Source organism: Lampetra fluviatilis, chromosome 9, assembly GCF_964198595.1.
Source record: "Lampetra fluviatilis chromosome 9, kcLamFluv1.1, whole genome shotgun sequence".
NCBI lineage: Eukaryota > Metazoa > Chordata > Hyperoartia > Petromyzontiformes > Petromyzontidae > Lampetra > Lampetra fluviatilis.
In genome coordinates, this window is record NC_136283.1 from 5,457,548 (window position 1) to 5,481,682 (window position 24,135).

Here is a 24,135-nt window from a genome sequence, read left to right on the forward strand (position 1 = left end):
CAGGGTGCTGATTCCACATCTGATCTCAGATTTGCTCTACCACATCTCATTGTTATGCTATCGGCATACCGATAGCAGTCGTAAGTAGTTAGTAATGAATTTCGATTTAAAGCTTTCGTGACTGCAGGGATTCATATTCTTGGTTCTTTCGGTAAAGTCACGTAGAAGGGAAATAATAAAAATAAAACAATAACAATTATCACGACGTTTCGATTGCAACACAAGCAATCATCATCAGGTGTGAAAACCACAGCAAGAAAATTAGAAAAAAATTGAAAAATCCGCCACTTTTTTCAAATTTTCTTGCCGTCGTTTTCACACCTGATGATGATCGCCTGTGTTGCAATCGAAACGTCGTGAGCATTTCATTGTTTTATAATTTCTATAATTTCATTATTTCCCTTCCACGTGACTTCACCGAAATAACCACCAAGAAAAGTTCAGTAATCATTACCGTCGGGCGAGTCAACAACCCCCTGTGACGTCATGCCCGACGCGGATGACGTCAGCGCGCAGCCACTTCCCTGAACAGCCGAGTACAAGTAGCGCCGTGGAGGTGCTCCACGGCGACTGTCCATCACACCACATCCATCTCTCTCTCTCTCGAAGAAACAAACTAACCCGCTGCTATTCCGCGTAGCAGCAGCAGCAGCAGCGGCGGCTTTCTCCCCTCCCACCCCAGTAATTTATAGGGTAGAAGAAGAAGTCGTCGTGAAGCGAGGATAATCGCTACGGTGAGTGGTGGCTGATGGCGCTTTGTTCGCTCGCCGTGTTGCGTTACGGAGGTTTCGAGCGCGAATTCGTTCGATCGGGACTCCGACTGGACGGCCAGTGGCTTCAAATGAGCTACGTGGTGGGTTGGGTTGGCGGCAGAGACGAGTGCGGGAAAAATCAACAGTTGTGTTGTACTTCTATGTCCCACCCCCATCCACCCAACTCGTTCCGTCTTAGCAGCAGAGCCGCACTGGTCGGCAAGGTCAAGTGCCGGGCGGTCATCGCCTCGCTACCACCCGCACGGCGTGATAAGAAGCCCTCATATCCGTCGCGGTGGCTAGGAGATGTTAACTACCTCGCCTAGTACGCAGGAGGTCGTGGGTTCGATCTCGACTAACGCCTGCTGCTGTATATTTGGAGTTTGCGTTTCTCATCATCATCATCGCAGTGGCTAGGAGATGTTAACTACCTCGCCTGGTATGCAGGAGGTCGTGGGTTCGATCCCAACCCTGGTGTCTGCTGTATATTTGGAGTTTGCGTTTCTCATCATCATCGCGGTGGCTAGGAGATGTTAACATCCTCGCCTGGTACACAGGAGGTCGTGGGTTCGATCCCTACCCTGGTGCCTGTTGTATATTTGGAGTTTGCGTTTCTCGTCATCACGGTGGCTAGGCGATGTTAACTACCTCGCCTGGTACACAGGAGGTCGTGGGTTCGATACTGACCCTGACGCCTGCTGCTGTGTATTTGGAGTTTGATATTCTCTCTCATCATCATCACGGTGGCTAGGAGATGTTAACTACCTCGCCTGGTATACAGGAGGCCGTGGGTTCGATCTCGACCCTGGTGCCTGCTGTATATTTGGAGTTTGCGTTTCTCATCATCATCGCAGTGGCTAGGAGATAGATGTTAACTACCTCGCCTGGTACACAGGAGGTCGTGGGTTCGATCTCAACCCTGGTGCCTGCTGGATATTTGGAGTTTGCGGTGTGTGTCTCTCTCTCACCCCGTGGTCGCGTGTATTTTCTCAAGGTTCTTCCGGGTTAACCCTCCACATTTAGAAACATTCATCTCGAGTACTGTACTGTAGTTGGCCGCTATACAGTTCCACGTGGCGATAAAGCCACAACTTCGTTGAATTATCGTTTTTGTGGCCAGGTCGCGTCTATTAACGAGCTATATACAGAATAGCTCAGTTGGGTGTTACGATGTTAAAACGCCAAACCGAAACCTTTTACAAGGAATCATGTCCACATTAACCACAATGCCTGTCTGTGGTCAGAATGCAAACAAAAAACATACTCTGATAATAAATGCCTTGAAACTGATTGGTCCACACCAGAGACAGGGAAAAATCTACTATCATATTTTGGTACTGGCAAAGGAGGTCCCGTGATATAAAAACAATAGTTTATAGTTGCATAGTTCATCCATCCCAGCAATGAACGTTTCGTTACACGGTGGTGGCGTTATGGGTTGTTACTCGTGGTGCTGATGTGCAATGCTTTGTGATGCGTAAGTGTTTAGGCACCGCCTGTGTGTTGTATGGTTACTGCACAGGGCACGATTGCGTTTCGTTGACTTTGAAAGGGCAAGGCTGGAGAAACACACACATTGATAACAATGATAAGCCACAGAAGGTTCATTGTCAAGAAATTGGGTGAGGGGTGGGGGTTAAAAGGAATATTGTCCTCAAGTAAATTTGCCTGATGCATCTTCTAGGGAAAAGTTACAATTAAATACAGGGCCGCCTCGGTGGCGAGATGTTAACTACCTCGCCTGGTATACAGGAGGTTGTGGGTTCGAACCCGGACCCTCTGACGCCTGCTGTTGTATATTTGGAGTTGCGCAATGTTTCTCTCCCCGTGGTCGCGTGGATTTTTCTCCGTTACCTTTGGGGGGTTTCCCCCTCCACATTTAGAATGGACTTGCTTTTGAGATGATTCGGCTGCTATACATTTATTTCCACGTGACAAGCCACCACTGCATTGGGCCATCATTTCTGGTGAGGTCACTTCTGAAAAAGAGATAAATAGTTCCGTGGGCCTCGCCTGGTAAAATGTAATAAAGCATTGTTTAGGTTTATATGCACTGTATATTTAAAAAATGGATTGTCATCTGTGTGAATGAAGATGCCCATCTGTGATTGGTCAGCTGATGAAAAAAGTGGATCATCAAGTTTTGTTGTAAAAACTATGGCTATTTCCTGAACTATAACCATGGTTTGCAGTTCTCTGGGTCATTGTAAAGGTATGTAATACAGTACTGTACACAGTACTGTGCATGGTGTTGTGTGGTTGTACAGCCAAGTGGCACAGTAATGAATTAGAATAAACAATCGATGCACGATACAATATAACACACTGCATTAACATCAATAGTTGACAGCGAAGTAATAAAAATGCCAGAATGTGCGGTAATCGCATGTATGTTTCGACAGCACAATCATAGAAGTCGTGTATACACATCACAGTGCTGTCGTACTGTAGTCGGGAACCCTTGCCGATGTTTGGGTTCATCTGAAAAATCCGTATATCGGGCCCTGATCCGAAATATAATTCACTTCCACACTTCCCACCAAGCGGTGTCTCCTGACTTTGGAAGACGACTCAATTGTTAGGCGATTTGCATTTGTGCGTTCTGAAAATGATCTGACATTTTCAAATTCGAAACTCGTCATTGGTGTGCAGATTATTCAGCACAGTTATAGTAATACCACAGTAATATAACGTACAGTATATAAACTAGATTTATTGATTCCGTATGATTTTGGATTTCAACAAGCCTAATGAAGTATTAAATATAGCATTGACTATACGTAAATATGGCAATTGCACATTGGTCTAATTTAATTGTAATGGGTGTCCGAAGTGGTACCCACTCATGTCCCCACTATGTTCTGTCCGGAACACTGAATTTAAGTGTTGTAACTTTCCACTTCAGTACAGGGTGGGGGAGGCTTTCCTTCCATTGTTTCCTTTTCTTGGTTTTTGGGTTATACCAGGGGTCGGCAACCTACGGCTCCGGAGCCGCATGCGGCTCTTTACGGGCTGCTTCTTGACGATATGTACGTATGTACATAGATGCATTGCGGCTCTTGAAATACTGAATTTTGTACCGAATTGGAAGGAAATGGCTCTTCTTGTTGTTTTGGTTGCCGACCCCTGGGTTATACGAACAACCAATAATCCAGTAATGCATAATTAAATGGCACTAACGTGAGTATTCATTACACTGGGCTAGAACTGGTTCAACCACATGAGTGCTTGCCACTATTATGTGGTAGAAATGTGTACATTGCCACTGTGCTGTCTAGACCAGGTATTAACACGGTTGGCTACGTACGGTGCGAATTCAGTTATGCACACATTTTATTTTCTGCAGAGATGCCTCTTCTGGGCAGGCTTAAACTTTGTGCTTGGCATAAGTTAAACATGGTCAATAATGAAGTTACAGTCAGGTCATTTATGCATGGTGAAAATATATTCTACAGATTATATTTTGTGTAAATATGCTTTTGAAATTGGTATTGGATGTTCAATATGGAAACTACGTTTGATAGATTGTTGACGCACTTAAACGATTTACGGTTATGTCTGTGTCGCCAGTGTTGTTAAGTACATTTGCCTGGGCAGGATGTTCAAAGTCCTTTAACGTAGACTTATTCCTGGCGGTGGTGGGTTTACATATTAACTTTGTTAAAACTGGCTAAGTGGCATAGGTGCTCATCACTATAACACTACAGCCGGTAGGTACATGTACATTGCCATCACCTGCAATTTGTAGGTGAGGAATGGGATGCATTTAGATGGCATGATCCTTACAGAGCTTGTCAGGATGGACGTTCTAAGGCACTTTGCTGTGCAGAGCAAACTCCGTTAATGGCTAACTCCATGAAAGGTGTATGGGAGGAAGCCAGGGTACACGGGATGATTTATGCTCACTAACAGCAGGATGGCAAGACTCCCAGCATCACTTGCATGCACGTCGTGTGACCCACCACATTGCATGTGGAATGATCTTAGCCTTGTCTAAACCACAAGCTCGGAACAGCTGACAAAGCTCAGAGCATCGTATGTGCAATGTCGTGGTCACATGACGTGCATGCAAGGCATGATGGGAGTCGGGCCTTCCTGCTGTTCGCTCGCAGCACACCTTTGTGTGACGTTATATCTATTTGTTTCCAGCCTTGTTTTCATACATTATATCATAATTTACAGAAAATGTTTTGTCAGTTTAAGAAGTCTGTGATCGATCAACTCCCAAAGTGCTGGATTAAATGTGTAACCACCACTATTTGACAGTTGTTCTATAATTACTCTACATATTAAAACCCATTTAAGTTGTGTTATACATTTAAAATGGAAATATTCATATGACTGTACAGTACAGTTATTTAACAGTTTTTTTAATTCAGATTAGAAATTGAGACTGATGTGGTGATACACATTGCTCTTCTCGTTGCCATTTAGTGTAAAGTTCCTACATAAGTATAACCCATAACAAAGTTTTTCACTATAAATCCTTTATATGCGTGGCGGCTAGAGTCCTCTCGTCCTCTGGCTTGAGATGGCTGCCACCTATGGGTCAGATGATTGCATTGCACCATTAAGCAATTGGTAATTAAATATAATATTTTTGTCCTAAAAAGTGTAAAATTTTGGAAAACATTTTTCACGAACATTAATTGTCAGGCACAACGAGTCTGTGTGGAAAATGTCAGCTCGATTGGATCACAGGAAGTGGGTTAAAAAACCACCGAAAGATTTGCACGGTCCTAAGCAAGCAAGCGAACTTAATATAAAGGATTTAACAATATATGGACTTACCACTTAAAATTGATATTGGATTCTTAAAAAAAAGTATCAACCCTGTGTTGATGAAACGTAGCAGTATAATTTATGATCAACCTTTGGCATGTAAGAGCTCTATAGCCACACCAACTTTACTGGCTTGGTGACTTTAGGATTACACAATGTGTCAAATTATTATGGGTTGTTAAATGTTTTCGAGGGGAGAGCGCTGAAGCCTAAAGGCGTCTTTAATACAGCAGTGTCACAATGGATAAATAATGATCTAACTGGAATTATAAATTGTATCAAATTCCATACACACCTAGGGAACAACGTGATTACGGTATTCATAATCTAATTTTCTAAATTAGATTTTTGGCTTTGTAAAATTATTCCTTTTGATTACTCAGAGGTATTAGTAATACTCAAATTTTAGTGGATATTTCCGTAATATTTAGTGCAAAACTAACCGAGTATAATGTATGCATGTACGTTGAACTTCTTTCACACCGTATGTGGCCAACCGCGACAATCGGATGAACAGCATCACAAAAGAGGATCTATTGTTTTGTTGTATAACTCGCAGTAGTTTACCTTTTGCCATAAGCGTTCGGCAGAGAGGTAACGTGTTTCCGTGTTCACATCCTAATACATTCGCAAGTCGTCATGACCGGAAAACTATCAGTGAATAGTCCTTGGGCCCATTTCACACGTTGACGAAACTACTCAAAAGATGTCAGCCTGGTGATTATGTGCCATTGTTATAAAAGAAGACACGAGCACATTTTCACCCCAAATTGTATGGGCATGCACATTTGCCATTACGGTACTAGAGTCCAAAGGCCTCGTTGCATAAAATGCATTTACAGTATATAGAACGAAGCTGTTGTGAAATGTTCACATTTAATCTGTTGGGGTATGTTTTATGTGATGTACTGTTCTTTGCTTAGGGTTCAGAGGTAGTAACACTGGTGTTTAGAATCTAAACAAATATGCCGTGATTTTACACAGAACTTTCAAGATGACGTTCTTTTGCAAACGGTGGTCGCAGATTTGTTTTTGTATCTTTAGAAATATTCATATCAAGAGTGAAAGCTCGCAAAGGATGCAGTTGATGGGATAGATGATAAAGTACCTTACCATTGGGTAATTATTTATGTTACCAGTGCATTATATTGGGTATTGGCTATATATATATGGCTTTACAATATTTGTTTGTTATGCTGTGGTTCACATTGTTATATTTGATATTGCACTCCGAGATTAACTTTTTTTATTTGAGCACCACATCAATAATAAATGATGATAATGCGCAACACATTATTTAGTCGCAAGTACCATGTCATTCCACAATGAACTGATGCAATTTATAAAATATATGTTTCTCTTAGACTGCGGAGGCACGCAAGTTTGATCCACCTCAGTGTGGGCTTTGTAATTCGTCTGCGTTGGTACAGTGCCTGAAACTTTGCTTTGGTATTCAGGTGGATACAAACAAGACCCTTCCAAGCGATGTTTTCCTCTTAACATTAGTAGGCAGTCAAGCGGCAAGACGACATGCAATTCTACTGTAGAGTCATCACAATGTAAATGTGTATTTGTGTACATGACAGGCCTTTTCCAATCCGCTGCTCGATGAAGCCCTGCCAAATGCGGTGTCGGTCATAGGAGTGACTAGAAACTTTATTGAAATGCGTTTAATAGACGTTTAAATCACCAGTGAAGATGAGTGAAGAGGAGCAGAGGCCATCAGTTGGTCGGATATGACATGTTGGATTTGGCTTTCGGGGATGGTGGATGATGGGGATTGAGGTTGGAGGATGGTAGCAGATGAATGGGGAGATGCTCAGAAATTTAGGAGCATTTCTCACTTCGGCATAAAATTAGAATCCAGAAGGAAAGTAACAAAAATTACCGGTGAAATTATTTGCTTAAAAAAATTTGACCATTCTAGATTTGAAGCCTTCGTGGCTGCAAGGATTCATACTCTTTTTTTTCCGGTAAAGTCACGTGATTTAATTTAGTTGTCTTCATTTGTTTGATTTGATTTTTCACCTACGTGACTTCACCGAAAAAAAAACCCAAAGAGGTATGAATCTTTGACCAAGCAAACTTAAATTGTGAATGAATTTCTCTAAACCCTTAATACAGATGTGCATAGCATAGCCAGTTAGACTACATTTTTACTTATTTAGCAAGTTTCACAAGCTGGATTTACCATTGGAATGAGCAGCTGAAGCACAAGGAAGGAATATTTTATGTCCTACATTACATTTGTTGACAGAAATTGGCTCCAAGCACTTCTGTTCAATTTGGAATACTGGGTTACTTCTGATGCAGAAGTAACCCAGTGTTCCAAATGCAGAAGTAACCCAGTGGTGGTCAGAAATGAGCACAGTGCGATTGGCAAAGCATTTTGAAAAGTGTGTAAAAGTGATAAATGCCTTGATTGAAGTTTCGTGCTGAGTACACACTTAGTTTGCGGGGTCATTGGGGCACGCATGCTGCGCTGTGGTGACGACATGCGGCTGACTCAGCCAGCACACTCAGCGTTGCTTTTGTCTTGTGCCTGCAGCTCTGAGGTGTGTTGCTGTCTGCTGCATGGGCAGTTGGGTGACTCACGGTGCACGAATATACCCACAGTGGCATTTAAGATGGGACTTTTGGTCTAAGGCATTCCTAGGAATTACTATTTGCCCTTAAGATGTGGGTGGTATTTGAAACTTTGAGATTACGTTTGTTTTTCTTTGGTTCTTTCGGTAAAGTCACGTAGATGAAAAATAATAATAAAATGAAATTAACTAAATTACAGCTGTGGCTGTTCCACCTGATGATGGAAGCTTGTGTTGCCTCCGAAACGTCGTGATTTAATTTAAATTTAGTTATTTTAATTGTATTATTATTATTTTCATCTACGTGACTTTACCGAAAGAACCAAAGAGGATGGATCCTTGCAGTCACGAAAACTTAAAATCTAGAATTACGTTTGTTTCTCTTTATTAGGAGCTGGTAGCATCTTGTACAATATGAGGAACGCTTATCAGATTGTAAAAACGCAGTTACGGTTATAATAGATATATTACCTTCCAGCTCAAAACATTTGTCCATACATAGATATTTCAACGGTACATTAATTGGGATGGTGCATTGAGAAATGAGTTTTGATACGAAACGTTACGACAAAAATACGCATGGCCGTTTTTTATTGTAATGTTACTGGCCAATCTTTGCGTGTCCTTGTACTTGGCACAGCTAAAGCCAACTCTATCGATGTTTCGACTGCTTGTGAGGTTTATCAGCCCTAGGTAATTCTGTATTTATTATTGGGTATGAAAAACAAATCTTTCAAATGTAGTGGCTTAGGGGCATTCGTCCGTCCCCCCCCATTGTTGTTGAAATGGCACGGAACGAGTTCCTGAATGGATGGGGCTCAGGTGTTAACACATTCGTGCATGTACGTAGTAGCCTCTGACTCACTCTGCTCACGTGTCCTGCTCTCATGCTACTCAAGAAGGGCTTCGCATATGGGGATGCTGGACGAAAGCGTGTCTCTCTGCCGACGTGTACTCGCAACGGTAGTTGCACCACCCAAACCACATTTTTGTGAGATAAAAATCAGCGAAGCAAATCTTGTTTCACGCAGATAATGCACATTTAAAACTCAAATGATTAAATGGTTCAACTATCGTTCGATATATGTGTGTTTTTTCAGGGTTTAAATATCTTCATATTTCTGTGTACAGTAATTAAAATTGTTAAAAAGTAAAATACATTGTAGCAATTTGATGTATTTGTAAATGCAAGTAGAAAATTATATTTCAAAGAACGTTTATCTCCACACTGCTTAACAGCTGACAGCTTCGATTCACGCAAAATTAACACCTAACAACCTCAACAGCTAACGGAAGCGTTCATCTGCGTGAGACAACTTCTTTGCGTGCCATTTTTTTCACCGAAGTATTATGCACCATCTCTCAGAGGTGACACATTTCATGGAGTTTGTAATTTAGCACAAGTTAATTTGTATTTTATTCACCAACCTACGGACAATTTAGAAACGTAACTGGGTTTGGGCAGGGCACATGAGTAGAGTGGATGATGGCTGACGGATGAGACTGGTAATAGAATAGCAGCTCAAACGAGGGAACTCATTCCAAAAGTGTGACCACTATGGAGATGGAGCGATGACATCGGTTCAAGTGCAGGAGGAGTGGTAGCGGCACTGGAGCTGCACTGGGCCGTGAAGGATGGCGATACACAATAGGCAGGTGATGAATTTGTATTTCATAAAGAGTTGTTACTCTTCAAACATTGTGAATAAATGCGCCTCGCACGATTTCCCCCCCCCCCCGTGATCCAATGGAAGGAGCAATAATGTTTTTCAGTTGTACGGAAAGTTATCACACGAAGCCAACACCCATTATGTACAATGAATTTGAATTGAAGATAATACATTGTTACATGAAATATTCTATGCACATATCCTCATTGCAAGAAGCGATTTTCAACGATCAATTTAAACACCTCTGTAATCATGTTACACTCCTTGTAATAATAATGATTAGATAACAGCACATTGATTAGGGTTTCACACTTGAAAAGAGTTAAGACTTGATTTATAACAAAGTGTGTTAAAAAAAGCTTATAGTTCAGTAAATACAAGTACGTGGTACCATTTGTACCATGATGCTGGTAAACTTTTGGTAAATATTACGTAGGAAGGCACATGACTGACTTTACTTCAGGCCAGGCATTGTTTTGCTAAAACGTATTTCCTCGTAATACTGTACTTGATTTGCACAACACCCATGGCAGTAAATATGCCAGATCGTCACTGCATTGTAATTTTAAGCTCTCTTGCTTTGGGGAGTGGTAGTATTGTCCATCTGAAGGTGCTTTTAAAACATTTGAGCGATCTTTTTAAATGGGTGTTTATCAGCTGCCAATAAAGTAAACCGTTGTTTTATGTGAAATGTTTAAAAATTCACGCACTGCACTTATGTTTATGTATTAAGAAATATAAAATCAACTTTGTTGTGAAGTAGCATCAGCCTCCTGACCTCTAATGAAAACATACAATATTACTCCGTTAGCAAGTGTTGCTTACGTAATTAATGGAACATGTAAACAGCAGAATTGATTAAAACTCATACCTCCACTCAAGACCATGACAAGTGTTGGAAAATAATAATAATAATGTACCGCTCTTGGTACATATGTAGTGCTGGATAAAGGCCTCCCTACGCCATGTTTGTCGTGGGCTTGTTTGCTTATATTTAACCTTGCTGGTGAGCCTGTTTGTTGAAGGGTAGTGGCAGTGGTTAGCACACTGCGCTGTGAATTGCCAACCTGAGTTGACGGACAAATATTTGCTTGCCATGATATCCCTTTGAACAAATAGCTTTATGGGGCAGTGAATCCGATATAGATTAATCTATTGATTTGTCAAAGTCATTATCATGCCTCGATATGTATGTCTTAAGAGTGTCTTAATTGCTCTCCCCTCCCTTCTGCTGGTTGTTTATTCTTATAAGTGTACTTCTTTTAGCTTTCCAAAATATTCCTCATTACCTGTGATGAGGAAGTGTGTGATTTTTAAACCTGCTAGCCCAACAGTGCTGTCAGGACAAGGCATCCTTTGTAATTGTGAATACTTGTTGGCGTGTGTATTGATTGTCATCTGGAAGGACTATGTTTGCATTTTAATCGGTGACACAAAGTCCACTGATCGGTGGCCTCACAGGGAGCTCTGCCATTTTAAACTATAACTAAACTAAATTTTGATTTTAAGCTTTCGTGACTGCAGGGATTCATTTTCTTGGTTCTTTCGGTAAAGTCACGTAGAAGGTAAATAATAAAATAATAAAAATAAAACATAATAAAATACAATTATCACGACACCTGAGAACGGCTGCTTGCGTTGTGGCCGAAACGTCGTGAGAATTATATTTTATTGTTTTATTATTTTATTATTTCCCTTCTACGTGACTTTACCGAAAGAACCAAGAAGATATAACTAAACTATTTATTGTTATTTCATTTTCCAGGGTAAGACCCACAGCTATTATAGCTATTATTCAGAAGTGACCTACCTCAACAAAGAGGTTTATCGTCTGGAAATGTATACTCTAAACGCATGTTTCTAAATGTCGAGGGAAAAACCAGGGGACCCAGAGAAATCCACTCGACCACGGGGAGACCATACAAAGTCCAAAAGTACAGTCTTTAGACTCAGGATCGAACCAATGCCCTCTTGTATACCAGGCGAGGTAGTTCACATCTCCACAATTTTATATTTAAGAACCTTGAAATGTACACTATGGGAACCTCATTTGCCAGTAAAAATATGATAATTGGTTTTTTACCCTTCTATCTGGCAACAAAAAAAAGGTGTCAGTTTTGTTGCCAGATAGAAGGGTAAAAAACCAATTATCAACCTTGAAATGGTTTTTGAAAATCGATACCATTCACCAGGTGATAATGGTGTAAAACAGGATATTGATCTCTTTATAACTTCCCTTTTCATTTTTAGTGTGACTTTCATAAGTATCAAGTTGAACAAACATATTTATAAAACTTGTCCAATGAAGAATTTGTTCTCAAAAAGCCACTTAACTTATCCATTTTGACCTTCAGTCTATTGGAAAAATTGAAAGCCATTCACAAAAGCATTCGGGTCATGTCTATGCGCCGCTTCTCGGTGGCAGCCCCAACAGTCTGGGACGATATCGCTCTGCACATTCGCAGCATCATCTCAATCGCCTCCTTCAAGAGAGACTTAAAAACTCACCTCTACAATCATGCTTTCGAGCAACTTTGAGCTTGGCATCTGAGTTGCGGTCACTACGTCTGCAAATTTGCGCGCGTTATAAATTGATCTATTATTATTATTAAAAACAACTGTGCTTCGTTTGCTGCAGGTTGGTTTGCAATGGCTGATAAAGAAGACAAGAGTAGCCCATCCACGACGGAGGAGCTCAAGAATTCTGGAGCGGATGGTAGTGATGGAGTCGCCCTGCACGACGCCACTGATGCATATCCTAGCCGTAGCGAAAGGGGCATCCCTTTCTTGCAAAGGTGAGCGTAACGTAACCATTTCACCGTGCTCAGGAGTTGTTGTTACACGAGTTGTTCTGTGTATTAGTTTAGCTTAAACTCCAGTGTGTGCAATGCCATCTGTTGTTTTGGAAATGTTCATGTGTCCTACTTATGTGAAGTGTGCGCCGTTAAATGATGCTTCTTAATTCTGTTGAGTGCTCCAGGCCTTGTTTTGGACTTGCATGAGGTGCATTATCAAGTAATACGTGGCAATAATGATTGCGCTCTATTGAATAGACTGCATCCAGCATCTCAGCACTGCGTTCACTGCCCGCCATAGTTATTGTTACTTTCTCATACCGTACTATCACACCTCTCAATGACGTTTCACCATCAGCTTGTTATAACATACTTGACCGGCAGTGACCACCAGAAACATTTCCATGTTCTGTTAATTTGATGCAAACTTACTGGATAAAATGTTGTGTTTTTTTTCTTAGTTTGAGTTTCCATTCCCTGCCATTTAAATGTGTTCTCCGTGTGAGTATAATTTATTAAAAACATGGATGAACGTTATTACACGGCAAAGGCAACCCCGCGTGGTTGCCAAAAACCATGGATAGCATGGGTTTTCCACACAACTCTTATCAGGACCAATTTGTGGAATTAGTGGGGGCCATGCATATTAGGTGTTAAACATGGATAGGGCATGGATATGATAAGTTGCACTGTTCTTCATGACATTTCCTGCCTTCCGGGGGCTAGGGTACTGAGTGGCTGATGCAATTATGTAGGCCAAGATTCGTCCCATAACTGATTCTCTACAGGATTTACGCAAGAGGAATGCGTACATTTATGTGAGATCGTTGGGATAGCAGAGAGCAGCCTTAAGTCTGCAAAACAAAGACAAAGATCCCCTGTATAGCCTTAATAGACTGTTGGGGCAAGTACTTTTAGTGAGCACCTAATGAAGTAGGGCTGAACGATTTGGGGAAAATATCTAATTGCAATTTGATTTGCGATTACATTTTTAAAGTCAAGCTTCAATTCAATATTCACTGTGTAATATATTTCAAACATGTGATGGAGCATTACCACATAATACCATCAAAATATGAACTACTCTATATGTTCTAATGCAAGGATGAGAACTTAAAAGATATTAATTGCTTCCCACATGTATTTATTAAAATGTTTAATTGAAATAGAACAATGAAACAGAACAATTGTTATGTTATGTAAATAAAGTTATAATATAAAAAATAAAACAATTCCAATCAATAAGTTATAGAACTTCGCTAATCACATTGATTTAGCGATTTGCTAATCGCATTGTTTCAAATTGAGATTTCTATTTGAAATCGATCAATCGTTCAGCCCTACGATGAAGCCCGGCACGGCACACGAGGGGGTGGGTAGCTAGCACCATGCCCGGCCACCTTTGTCTCTCCAGTGGTGATGTTTACACATTGCACCAGGTGCTCATTTGAGGCCGAGTCGGCCTAGAGGATGCCCAGGACCAGTTCAGATAACAGTCACCGGTGTTGGTCATGAGCCGGAATCGAACTCGTGTCTCAGCGGGTCTGGAGCACAGCATACTAACCGCTATGCTTTTGCTCCCCATGAGTCCGCCAGTACTCATATCAACACATATCTGCGCTCTCACAAACACAGAAAGACACGCACTATCACAAATACGAATAGACACAAATACACAAGCAGAGACACAAGCACACAGCCACGTGCTCACAAATGCATACAGCTGACACACAAACGCATGCGGGAAATAATATGCAAATAATCTCCCCACAGACACACACTGTGAAAAATAGACAAAGGAATATATCCCAGACAGCCTTTTAACAGACTGTTGGCAAGGTTTGTTTTCCTGGCAGATGATTGGCTGCTGAAGCGTGGGTGACGATGGTATCCCTAGCAACCACTGATGCACATCCATGTTTGCGAACTGGCTGGTAAACGTACAGATACTCTGCTTCACACTCCATGGTTCGGAGGAGCCTCGCAGGATTTATGCGGTTTTGATGTACTCAGCCCCCTGGTCCTCTTTGTCTACCCATTCCTATCCTGAGTAATTTCCACATTCATCGCATTATCCTTCATATTCTGCTGCACCAATTCGAACCACCTTTTTGTCTTCTGTCTCTTACTGTATTTTGTTCTTTTTTGCCAAACAGCAAGACGGGTAAAAGAAAGGAGGAAAAAATGGAGGTGGATCAAGAAGTACTCTCGGATTCAGTGGCTTATAACATGAACTACTCTAATGTGGGATATTGTGTGATCATCAACAACAAGACATTTGATCGGAGCACAGGTATTTTTTTTTATCTATTAGGATTGTTATATCATTGTTTTACCATTATTGGTAATGGCGGGCAAAAAGCGATTACAAAAATGATCGGTTTTCCAACCTTTATCAACCCGCACTAACTGGCATGGTGAAGTATCGTCATAGAAGCTCCATAACCGAAGCGCTGTGGTTGAGGCCTTCATCTAACAGTGAAGTGAAAAAAGTGCTTTAATATTTCATATGTATGTAATTAGTTGTTCCTTGACCAATTACGATTGGTTTGAGCGTTACTCATAATTTAACTCGACGAATATCTGTTCTATTACTTTTTGACAAAACTTCGAAAGCTTTTTTGACAACACATGTGCCGATTCGAGCTGCATTGCATTTATTTAGCAGTTTGATTGCTTGATGGTGAAGTCACTGATTTATCATTTAAAATGAGCAATTGTTAATGTATCCACATGTGACAATGGCTTGTCACGTCCAGCGGCAAAGACGTGTAAATGGTTTCATACATTTTTTATATTTTATGTGCATTTGATAATAAAGGTTATCACTACGTTATATGGTGACTGAGCCTATGACCAAATTACCCAGAATGTGCCGATCTCATCAGATCACATAAACTAAGCAGTGTTGAGCCTCTATCGCATGGATGGGCGGCCACTATGCATACAGGCATTGTAGGCTGCGGGGCTACATAGTGGGCAACAGAGCAACATCAATCGTTGTACTGTACCTCTGTGCTCAAGCATCTATATGCTCTGCAACTTCACCAACCCACACCGATCAGAATGCCGAACTATGGTCAAGTAACCCCCATGACCTGCACGGTGTGGGGAGAGCGTTATCCAGTAGGGGATTGACAAAAGAGCCGTATATGTAAGGTGACTGATCTGTTTGACTTCTTTTCTGCTGTTAAGGAATGGGTGAAAGAACTGGCACAGATGTGGATCGAGATATGCTTGAAAAACAATTCAAAGGTCTCGGATTTCAAGTGGAAGTGAAAAACAATATGAAAAGAAAAGAGATGGTCTCGTATATTACGGAAGGTAAACACACATTTTACGTTAGATGTTTGTTAAAATAGAAAACAATGTAATCCAGGGATAAAAGATGGCCTTGTTTAATATAAATATCACACAGGCAAATTAGTGTCAAGGTTGCAATTGAGGCGTTTTAAATGAACAAAAAGCCAACATGTATTTCCTTTAGCGAGCAATAGGGCAGATACCCAGACATCCATCTCCAAGCCTGGGGCAATGGTGGAAATGACACATTCCCATTACATGGACACATCTCTCACAGAACAACCACAGCTGACTTTTACTAATGCTATAAAAAAGTTTTTTTTTAACATCAAAGGCATGATGGGCTCATTAAAGAAAGAGTTATTTTGTTAATTGGTTATCGGCAGGTTTCTCTGTGAGCATTTCACTTGAACACTTTTGCGAGAACCGCAGAGGGTAATGATAAAGGCATACAGTGCGATAAGGGGTCCAATTGTTTTGAAATATTCTGGCTTAAAAACAGACAATCTACGGTGTAATAACATTACCCTAGTAAGTATATTTACAGATCTAACAAACATAACATCTGCATGTAAGAAAATTAAGTAAAACAACAGTCGCCATTCACCACTACCAAGTGGCGGTGATGTCACAGCAGCGCTTGTAATAGGCTCTGTGCACTTTGAGGCCACGTGATGTCTTAAAGGCTTGCTTTTGCAGGAGGCCTCGGGATAGACCTAGATATCATTAATTGGCCCGCACTTCCGATAAGCAGGGCTGGCTACGTACGGTGCGAAAAGTTCAACATGCACATATTATGGCTGAGATGATTGGCAGATGCACCACCTGTGCTCCCCGCTGTGCCAAGTAAAATCCTCACACATTAAGAATGCACGTTTTCTGTTTCTCTGAAAGTTTGTACACTTTTTGTAAAATGCTGTGGCCTTTATTTAGCTTGCTGTGCTATTGGTAGGCCACGGTGGCAAGATGTTAACTACCTCGCCTGGCATATAGGAGGTCATGGCTTGGACCCCGACCCTGACTCTATATTTGGAGTTTCCGTGTTCTCTCTGTCCGTGGTGCTGTGGAGTTTTCTCTCGGTGCTTCAGTTTTTCCCTCCGTATTTAGAAACATGCGTTTAGAGTATTTGGCAGCTATAAGTTTCCACGTGATAAGCCGCCACTTGGTTGAGCTATCATTTGTGGCCAGGTGGCTTCTGAAAAAAAGAGCTATACCGCTTGGTGGGCCTCACTTGGTAACATAAAAATGGTACAGATTTTATTGGTTGTTAACTGTGCTGCTTTGCCTTGGGTGCAGTTGCGGAGAAGGATCACCGGCAATGTGCATGCTTCGTGTGTATCCTGCTGAGCCACGGGGATGAGGGAGTCATCTACGGCACGGACGATTATTTGCCCATTCGCGAACTCACCACCCCCTTCCGCGGAGACCTGTGCCGCCATCTTGTCGGCAAACCCAAGCTCTTCTTCATACAGGTATGCACAGCTGCAGGAGGTTGGGCAAAAGGTTTTTGGGTGGCTACCATCTGAAAAGCTGCCCTTCAGGCACACAGGAGCGTCAACAACAACAAAGTAGCAGTGACATCACCACGGCGCTTGTGCTAGGTTATGTGCACTTTTGAGGCCGCGTGACAAGAGGTCACGTGACAGACCCAGGTGCCTTGGGGTTGACTGACTGAAGTTGACTGGCAGGTGCATCACCTGCAGGAGCATAGTCATACACGCAGACACAACACTTGTTTATATGTGCACAAGGACGAAGACTTGCAAGCACACACGAACCCAAGTCCCGATTGATGTTGGTGAGCACCAATTACAGCCAGTGTCACACGTGTAGACTATGCAGGATGCGTGTTGACTTGCAGTGGGCGTTGGTCGAAAGGTGTAGGCTGCAGCGCATGTGGAGGTCGTTAGGGTTTTACCTGTACAGTAGTTGCATGAACTGAAAGACCTAACCAAGTGATGGTACGAGGTGCTGCAGGCTAATTAACCGTGGCTTTTGTATTCATTCAAACACAAGTCTCTCCAGCAAGGCTTTATGTAGGCGTTTATCTCATTTTACTTATCCATTTACTTATAAACTAGCAGAGGTGGGATGTCTTCAGGCTTGCAACTAACATACACCTTGGGCTTTTTTCAAGACTTGACCTCTGCTAATTTCCATACTCATGCAGGGATTATATTTGGATGTAGTCAGCGAAGAAGTGGCGAGAGAAGAGTGCATGTGTAGCTGAATGAATGAGTTGTGGACATGCAAAGAGGTTTACATGGGAGCGGGGAGCAAATACGCATAAGTTAGCGAATGATTGAGTGAATTTGTATGAGTGTGAATGGGTTAGTAGGAGAATTGTGAATTGATTGAATGGATGAGTGAGTGAAACAATGGTAGTTAGAGGGTGTATTGTTTAGTGAGCAGGCACGGTAGTGTGAGGAAGTGGGTGAGTGAGTGGTTGGGTGCGTGAATGCATAAGTAACTGACTTAGTGACTGGGGGACAAACACAGAGACACAGCGTTAGCAAAAACACAGAGGGACCAGGGCACGGATAAACAAACATGGGTACAGTGGACAGAAACACGAGACGAACAGACAGCCACAGGGATATAAACCCGGACAGACACTGGCAACACCTGGCAGGGACCGGTTCAAAGGGAAGTGAAGGACAAACAGCTGCACAGGGGGACAACATACAAGGAGACGCAATACAGGGAGACGCAAGACGCACAGACAAGGACAAGGCGACGGAAGGGCGCATCTGTCAAATCTAGAACACTGGTCAACACACTTTCTCTGGCATAAGGTATTCCAACGGTTTTAAGGTAATTTTGGGGTGCTGATTCCAAATCTGGCATCGGTTTTTGTCTATCGCATCAGGTTTTTGAGATATCAAATATTGCATTTTCAATAAAAACTGCAGAAGAAAAATATTCAATAAATGTGGATATCTACATGAAATGATATTATAAACACACTATCCTAAAAATACAGCACCATAATTTAACACTAAAGCAGTCACTGACTCGCAACAACTTGCAATCATAAGTGACAGAGTTAATTTCAGGTAAAATCAATGAAAATGGGGTATGCCGATAGCATAAAAATGAGATGTGATAGAGCAAATCTGAGATCATATTTGGAATGAGCACCCTGAAATTAGTCTAAAACAGCTGCAAAAGTCCAGGCCAGAAAAAAAAGTTTTTTTTGTTGACCAGTGGAATTAAACGCATCCATGCCGTCGCGAGAAGCAACTGCACAGCGACATCAAGCGGCTAGCTGACGCAGCCCAGCAGATGGCGTGATCGGGGGACCGCGCGGTTTATCGACCGCAAGACCGCCTGCGAGTGAGAGCCCGACCCAAGCACCCCTGGTTGACAGCGGGGCTGTGGGGGAATGGCTGGGCAGGCGTGGCTGCGCCACCCAGCCGCCATGTAGCCCAGCTGCAGGCTAGACCGGCTGCGGTGGTGCCATGGGCAGCTCTGGCAGTTCCTGGGCACGGGGCTGTGCGGCATCGCCACCGCAACGGTGCGGGACCCCCCCCGAAGTGGTACAGCAGGCAGCCCCATGGTCTCACGACCGCCTGGCAGGGCGGCGCGAGTGAGGAGCCGACAGCGGCACCCCAGCACCGCACGTAGCGGTGGCAAGGTGGTCCCCGGCTCGGCACCAAGGCGGGGGGAGTCCACCAGGGCAACCCCGAAGGCAACCCGACGGTCGGGCGAAGAGCCATGGAGGAGCACGGAGATGCGCAGGAAGGCACACTGCGGGGCCACAGCGGCGTGGCAGATGGCGGACAAGCGGGCGAGTGTGCGCCATGGAGTGGGGGGGAGTGGGAAAAGCCCAAAGTATGGGGCGGCTCCACGCGGGGGCAGGGCAGCGAGCCGGGAAACCGACTCGGGTGCCGTAGCAAAAATAAAGAAATACAGAAGAAGGGAACTGAAACGCAAAAAGGGTTGTGGGAGGGGGATGGGGGAGAAGGGGGGGTGAGCAAGGTGGGGACCGGGAGCGATAGCTTGAGCAGGGAAGAGCTGCCTGTAGGTGCGGCGCCATCTTCCTGCATGATGCATCATCGACATGGCACCAGCATTTTATAATATAAACAGCATTTCTGCAACCCACAAGCCTTTTTTTTACTTGAGGAAATGTATACCTGTGCGTATCTGTTGTAATACTACCTTCAAAGGGCTTATCAACATGCAGATATTCAGTCTGGTGCATTGCTTTCCAAAAGCAACAGGATAAACAATGCAATTTGGACGGTTTATGCGCAGCATTTTTTGCTCTGCGCGAAAAAAAAAATGTCGCATTGGTAGGATCCTCGGCCACAGCAAGAAATCTACCCCATACGTTGATGGAGGCCCATATATGCAGAGTGTGCAGGTCGCTGTAGAACGCTGTTGCTCGTGCATTGCAGGCATGCCGCGGGACAGATTTTGATGAGGGGGCGACCACGTGCGCGGATAATGATGTGGAAACCGATTCCGACTCAATATCTCGCCAAACCATCCCAGTGGAGGCAGACTTCCTCTACTGCTACTCGACTGTGCCTGGTGAGCGCGGCTGTCTGTGCAAACCGCTATGGTCACTTCACCTATAACGATTATTGCTGTGGGCAGTATGTTGGCAGGGCAAGCTTGGTGACGACTCATGATTCTGTGACCTGCCTTCGTTTCACTAGGCTACTACTCGTGGCGTAACGTCGCCACGGGGTCGTGGTTCGTGCAGGCGTTCTGCAAGGTCCTCAAAGAGAGCGCCAATTCTAATTTGGAGTTGATGCAGCTGCTCACGCGAGTCAACCGGAAAGTGGCATATGACTACATTTCGTTCTCAAGCGACACGCACTTCTCCGGCAAGAAGCAAATCCCCTGCATTGTCTCCATGCTCACGAAGGAGTTTCACTTCCCATCGCCCCGCTAGGAGCATTGTCACGAAACTTCAACCCCATCTGTGGCTATACAAGTGTGCAAAGGGATGAACTGATATGGTATATTGATATGTTTAATTAAATGAAAGGGTGTGCTGTAAGCCAGTGGGCATGATTTTTTTTTAATAATAATTCTTAAACGTTTAGTACCGCTGAGGTTGTTCCTTGAAATTGAATGGTTTACTTAGCAACTCGGTTATATGCTACATGAAAAAGATGTCTGATTTTTTTCTGATGTGACCTTTTAAAACTGTATCTCAGGTTAAGAAGGCTTTTTGGAAAACATTCTATACAGTTCAATAAAAGCGTTGTATTTGACATTCCTAGGTGTTCCACTGTTTATTTGGTTTATACTCCGCATTTAAATGATCACTGGGTCTATATTGAGTTAGGTTAGCGTGAATAGTGTCACCATTTTCCATGTCTGTAATTTCCCTTTTTCCAAGTCATCATGAATAACAAATGTGCATTATTTCCAAGTTGTTATTGTGCCATTGACAATTATAACAACCGCCATTCACCATTACGTGGTGGTGACGTCACCACGGTGCTTGTGCCAGGCTGTGTGGGACCCAAAGAGAGGACCCTAACAAAAAAATGCTTTGGCCAGTCCTCTGCCAACTTACTTGGGAGGTATTTCCTGTTAGTGGATTATATTGCGTATTTACAGGTAGAAAAATATGACCTATTCCACACCAACATTTCTGGTTTCAAGAAGCACCAAATTTAAGGAGCACCGTTTTTGAGTAAAACTACATTGTTATCAAATGCAGGTTCTTGCTCGTGTTTTTCTAACGCCGCTTTGCTGATAATATCCACAATGAATGCCTTGTGTACATGTATGCTTTTCTGGTTATGAAATATATCCTCCAATGTAATTTCCCGCATGTGTTATTTTGAGACAAATGCATGCATTTTGAAAGAGCCTTCATTATTAACTTTTGCAGAGTAGTTTCTTTTTGCGAATTTGTTTCAATGAAAATACACTGATCTAGTAATGTTTTGTAATGATTCATAATTGGTTTCTGTTTGGTTGGGTCATCATGTTAATGTGTCGTAAACCCTCCTCCACCGGACCCAACCAATTGATAAAAGTGTCGCTTGAAACAAACGTGGGCAAATGTGTCACTACTTCAACAGCACCACCACCAGTGTTGTTTTTATAGAGAAATCTCACAACACTTCAATGGGTGCGACGTTTGGCTGGAGATTTCATCCAGTATCATCAGGTTATTACGAGTTTACAACGCCACTAGTGGTGCTGCTGAATCGGTCATACTTTTCACATGTTTGATTCACGTGACACCTTTATTAATTCGTCGTGTGGAGGAGGATTTACGGCACATTTTTACACGATGACCTGACCCAAAGGAAGCCAATTATGAATAATATTGGTATTGAAAGCCTATGGATAAAATTGTGTAATCTTTTTTACGTATGTAAGTGGTTTGGCACAATAAAACTTTTTTCACATGTTTAATCACTTCTCACAGATTCGGATTGGTGCCTTATGATAACTGTTCATTGTAGCAATTTCACAATTGGGAAAAAATGTGTGTGTGTAATAGACCGTGTATTCACCCTTTGTTATACGTTGGGGTTTTCATAATGTTTCATGTCATCTCATGTCGCCAGCATGTGAGAATGGCGTATTGTATACGTAATGTCGGAGCTCTATTAAGCCATGCTTTTTGAATGCCATGGTGTAGCAAAGGTGTGGCCCTTCATGTTTCTTCTGACCTGAAACTGAGCTGAGCAACATAACACCGCACAGGGAAGGACATGAAAGAGGCACCTTTCTAAGCTAAACCATATTGATATTTCGCTCAAGTGCTTTATTCTGTATGTTTATGATTGTGAACAAAACCAAAGCCTTTCTCATTTACATTTAAGTTTGCCGAATCCACAATAACCTTGCTTTGTCTTTTAAACAGGCATCATGAACTTGGCGTAACTGTTGAGTTAATACCACCATGAAGTTAGCTGTCTGACTGCTGCATTGCACTACATTTTGCATTTGTAATGACAATGTTTGTATTATTAAAATATACAGTGCACTCACTACGTATACTGGTGATTACAATTGTGGCTCTCCATTATGGTCTTCGGAAGAGCAGCGATGCAGTGGTCAGTACACTGCTCTTTGAACCCAGTGAGTCGAGTTCAATTTCTAGCGACGACGAACATCAATGGCAAGTAATATCTGAACTGTCGCTTGGCCTCCAGCTTCGTGAATTATGGTCTTAACGACTGGCACGGCCTGGGGAGAACTTCATCCACCAGTGGATTGACAAAAGGGCTGTGAATTATTGTAATATATAATAAATTTGTATCGATGTAATATCTTGTTGAAACCCAACAGCATTTTATTGTGTAAAGCCATAGACTGGCAACATGATCGACAGTAATATGTGCGCATTAAGTCAGCTATTGTGAAAACAATGGCATTTTTTTCTTTTAGATTTTAAGCTTTCGTGACTGCAAGGATCCATACTCTTTGGTTCTTTCGGTAAAGTCGCGTAGATGAAAATTTAAAATAATAAAATGAAAATAACTAAATTAAATCACGACGTTTCGGAGGCAACACAAGCTGCTGTCATCAGGTGGAACAGCCATAGCAAAGCAAAATTACTGTAGTGAATATAAAATCTCTTGTCACAAATATCTCTCTCTATTCACTAAAGTAATTTTGCTGTGGCTGTTCCACCTGATGACGGAAGCTTGTGTTGCTTCCGAAACGTCATGATTTAATTTAGTTATTTTCATTTTATTATTTTTATTTTTCATCTACGTGACTTTACCGAAAGAACCAAAGAGTACAATGGCATTTGTTTTATTTGTCTAACCTAAATAGAATAATTATTTGCCTGGTTGTCCTGAACTGTGTTAATCTTTAAAAATATTATTTCTTGAAAACAAATACTTTAATTAATCACATCAGCCAATCGACTCGTATCTTCATTGTGGTTGTTTAATTAGGTGTGCTTCCTCCCTAAGCTGCCATGTAATCGATCAGCCCTTCCATTCTTGCAGTGTGTCCTAAGCCCTATTTTCTTGTCGATACAACGTCTCTTAATTTGCATTATTTGTCTGATCCATGTGTTTGTTTCCGTGTAATTTCCAGAATGCATTCTTCTTTGCCTACTTTTCATTTCCTGTTCATTTCATTACTTTCCTCCTTTGTGTCCACTCATTCAAACATCTGTATAAGCACATTCCTCTGCATCAATGCCCTGAGAGGCGATAATGGCATGGGGATGCTTTCATCTGGCAGTTCTTAGACATAACTTCGTGATTATGATATACAAAATACATACGAAAGTTACTTATAGTGC

At 42.3% G+C, this 24,135-nt stretch overlaps 1 protein-coding gene across 1 annotated transcript; it reads left to right on the plus strand.

Annotated features, from left to right (window-relative positions):
• Positions 1–537: 537 nt before the first annotated feature.
• On the plus strand, positions 538–22,861 carry LOC144934154 (caspase-3-like). The gene is made up of 7 exons (XM_078859644.1): positions 538–734; positions 12,428–12,584; positions 14,741–14,877; positions 15,780–15,908; positions 17,184–17,359; positions 20,291–20,426; positions 20,555–22,861. Exons 2-7 carry the CDS (start codon positions 12,439–12,441, stop codon positions 20,791–20,793), a joined length of 963 nt encoding a protein of 320 aa, XP_078715770.1. The 5' UTR covers positions 538–734; positions 12,428–12,438; the 3' UTR covers positions 20,794–22,861.
• Positions 22,862–24,135: the final 1,274 nt, after the last annotated feature.